The following is a 2,782-nucleotide window of genomic DNA, read 5'->3' as shown; positions in this document are numbered from 1 at the left end:
AGGACTCAAAAGCAGATGCAGAGACAAAGAGGATCAACACAGCATTCATATGAAGAATCTGGGTACAGGGTCTGGCCATTTCAGAAAATTTATTCTCATCTCCCACTGGTTCCCAGGTACCAGCATCAACAACAAAAAAGGGAAATGATTATGGTTGAGTCAGTCTATTTAAGAAAAGACTCAGTTTCTATTTACGGCTTACATGTTTGGAGTGGGGAACATGAAATTTCATAGTTCTAGGACTCATTTTCAAAATAAGATCTGACCTACCAAGAATGTTAGTCTTCTTTATAATAATCCAATTTCATTGGAGAAAGAAGCCTCTGCCAAAAATATCTCTTTATATTCCTTTCAACTTGGTTGCTTGATTATTGAGTAACGGATTTTCTTTTGTTGAAAATGAAAGTTTCACCTTGAAACTATATGAAGAAAAACATTACCTGGTTTAATTACCTGGTTTAATACCATACAACCCCACCCCCCACATACACAGACTAAGCTCAGCTGGTCTTATAATACAAAGGACAGTGAACTGCTGCATTTTGGACCAAAGCAGAGAATATCATGGAAAGCCATACTTTGATTTTGAAAGCAAAGAGATGTAGTTTTCAATCCTAGTATTGATATTCTCAAACATGTAAAGTTGTATGATTTCATAAGTCATTAATTTCTGTCTATAAAGTGGATTGTAGGAATCTCCATCGAAAAATGGATCACTAAAGTATACCTTGGTAATGAAACTTGTGACATATGTCAACATAGAAACACCCAACACAGAGTAAGGTTCCTACCATTAGCTAGAAGTTGGAAGCTACTGGCAGACATGCGAGAACATCTGGCGACTTGGAACCCACAACAGGGTTTAGGTCTCTGTGTGAGCTAAGCTAGGCAGAGGGACTTAGTAAATAATTGATGTATTCTTGTGCCTTGGCTAGAGCAGCCCAACCCTCTCTACTACATCACCAGGTGGAATCCAAAGGTTAAGGAACAGAAAGTCTGTCACTTTGTGAGGCTGTGATGAGCTGGCACAGAAGTACACAGCAGAGTCCTCCAGCTGCAAGGCGCTCATGTTCATCTCAGAGTGATAGTCACGGAACTGCTTCACTGAGAATCGGTTGGGGATGTTTCCTTTCTCTCCCTCCGTTTCTTGATAATGCTGAATGAGGAACTTCAGTTCCTGGCCCAGAGTCTGCTGGTACCAGCCCACAGTGTCATGTCCAGAGATGGGAGTACATTTCACAAAGGACCTTCCTCCCTTTGCTTTGATTATGTGTCTTGGAGACTGGGTGACCCCGGGATTTGCTGAACCTGGGGAGGCAGGAGACAGGAGTGAGCATCTAGAGAAAGAGTACACAGGTGCAGCAGCAGTAGAGGAGCTCAGGAGCAGTCCCCCCAGAGCTCAGGACTCACTTGTTCCCAGGAGAAAGACAGTGACACAGCAGAGCAGGCTGGGGCCCCAGGCAGAGCCAGGGAGGGCAGTGCCCCACATCCTTCTCCTCAGCATGCTGCTCTCCCTGGTGAGAGCAGGAGTCAGCTCCTCCTTTCAGCTCATTGCCTGTGATGTCAGGTTCTGAGGTCAGTGATCTTGTTGGCTCCCATAGGCTCAGCCTTCCCCCTTTCAGCTCAGCCTGCTTAGTGGAAGGGGAGAGGGCTGTGTTGAATAGTTATGATTGGATGTGCGGAAGTTCTTTTTATTTTTTTTCAGAGGCAGTTGCTTCCTTCTGTTTTCCTAGCTTCAGGGTATTTTGGATTGCCAAGGCTACAGCTTATGGCTCCCTGTGGTGATGCCCATTTATGGGCAAAGATGATTGATCCCTTGTTCTCTGAGCTCTGCCTCCTGAGCTAGCACTGTTTCTTGTTCCACAGTTAATACCCTACTGTGACTCCTTATTATAGCTCTGCATCCACCTTCTGAAGCACTGCCCACAGGTCACTCAGTAGATCTGCAGTGCCCTCTAGTGACCAAGTGTGCACTCAATGAACTATAACTCTACTGGCTATGGCTAGAAACTCTCAAAATCAACTATCAGGAATCGGTCAGAATTGTTTGTTGCCAGTACCTATTTACCAAGCAAAATCTCAAATATTGCCTGTGGTAGTAAGAGAAGCATGAAGAGAAACATACAAAAAAATTCACAACAGACTAAAATCTAAATCTTTTCAGATTAGTCATTTGACGTCAGCTGTCCTTGAGAGGGGCTAGACTGGAGTTAAATTCATACCGTGTTCTCATTTTCTCTGTTTCCTTACGAATTCATCTTAAAATCCATTAATCCTTCCTTCTGGAGAATTCACTATTCTGTTAATTACAGTGAGCTATTTCTCATCACAGACACTACAATTTTATCTCTATAATTTTGATTGGGAACTTTCAATGTCTCCCTTATTTTTACCAACTTGTAAGTTATGTGCTGCATTTACACTGTCTAATGTCGATGTCACCCAATTTGTCACAAACAGGTTGCAGGCTGCTCTCTAGGGACTGATTGTTCCCCTAGTGATGAGTCCTATTTTCCTCCTTCTTTGCAAAGCTATAACCTTTTATTAGATGTCAAACTGTATTTTATTTCATGTTTGACGGTGTTAGATACGTGATTGACTTATGAGTATTCTCATAGCTTTATTTTGAGATATATTAGTAACTAACATAAATTATGTTTGTTAGATGTGTTTGTAATTTTCTTCTCTAGTATAACATAGTTCCTGGTAGCACATAGCTCTGTGCACATTCTGTTTGGTAATTCTTTATAAAATTTGGCTATCAGATAAGTTTGAGTTCAAG

General features: G+C 41.8%; 1 gene segment (V, D, J or C); it reads right to left on the bottom strand.

The window, feature by feature from the left end:
- Nucleotides 1–206: 206 nt before the first annotated feature.
- On the bottom strand, nt 207–1,695 carry LOC142838228 (T cell receptor beta variable 13-like). The segment is given in 2 exon segments: nt 207–1,308; nt 1,411–1,695. Coding segments are annotated over 2 exon segments (471 nt in total).
- Between the last annotated feature and the right edge of the window lie 1,087 nt (nt 1,696–2,782).

This window comes from Microtus pennsylvanicus, chromosome 19 (assembly GCF_037038515.1).
Source record: "Microtus pennsylvanicus isolate mMicPen1 chromosome 19, mMicPen1.hap1, whole genome shotgun sequence".
NCBI classification, from domain to species: Eukaryota; Metazoa; Chordata; class Mammalia; order Rodentia; family Cricetidae; genus Microtus; species Microtus pennsylvanicus.
This window is presented reverse-complemented; position numbering and strand designations above follow the sequence as displayed.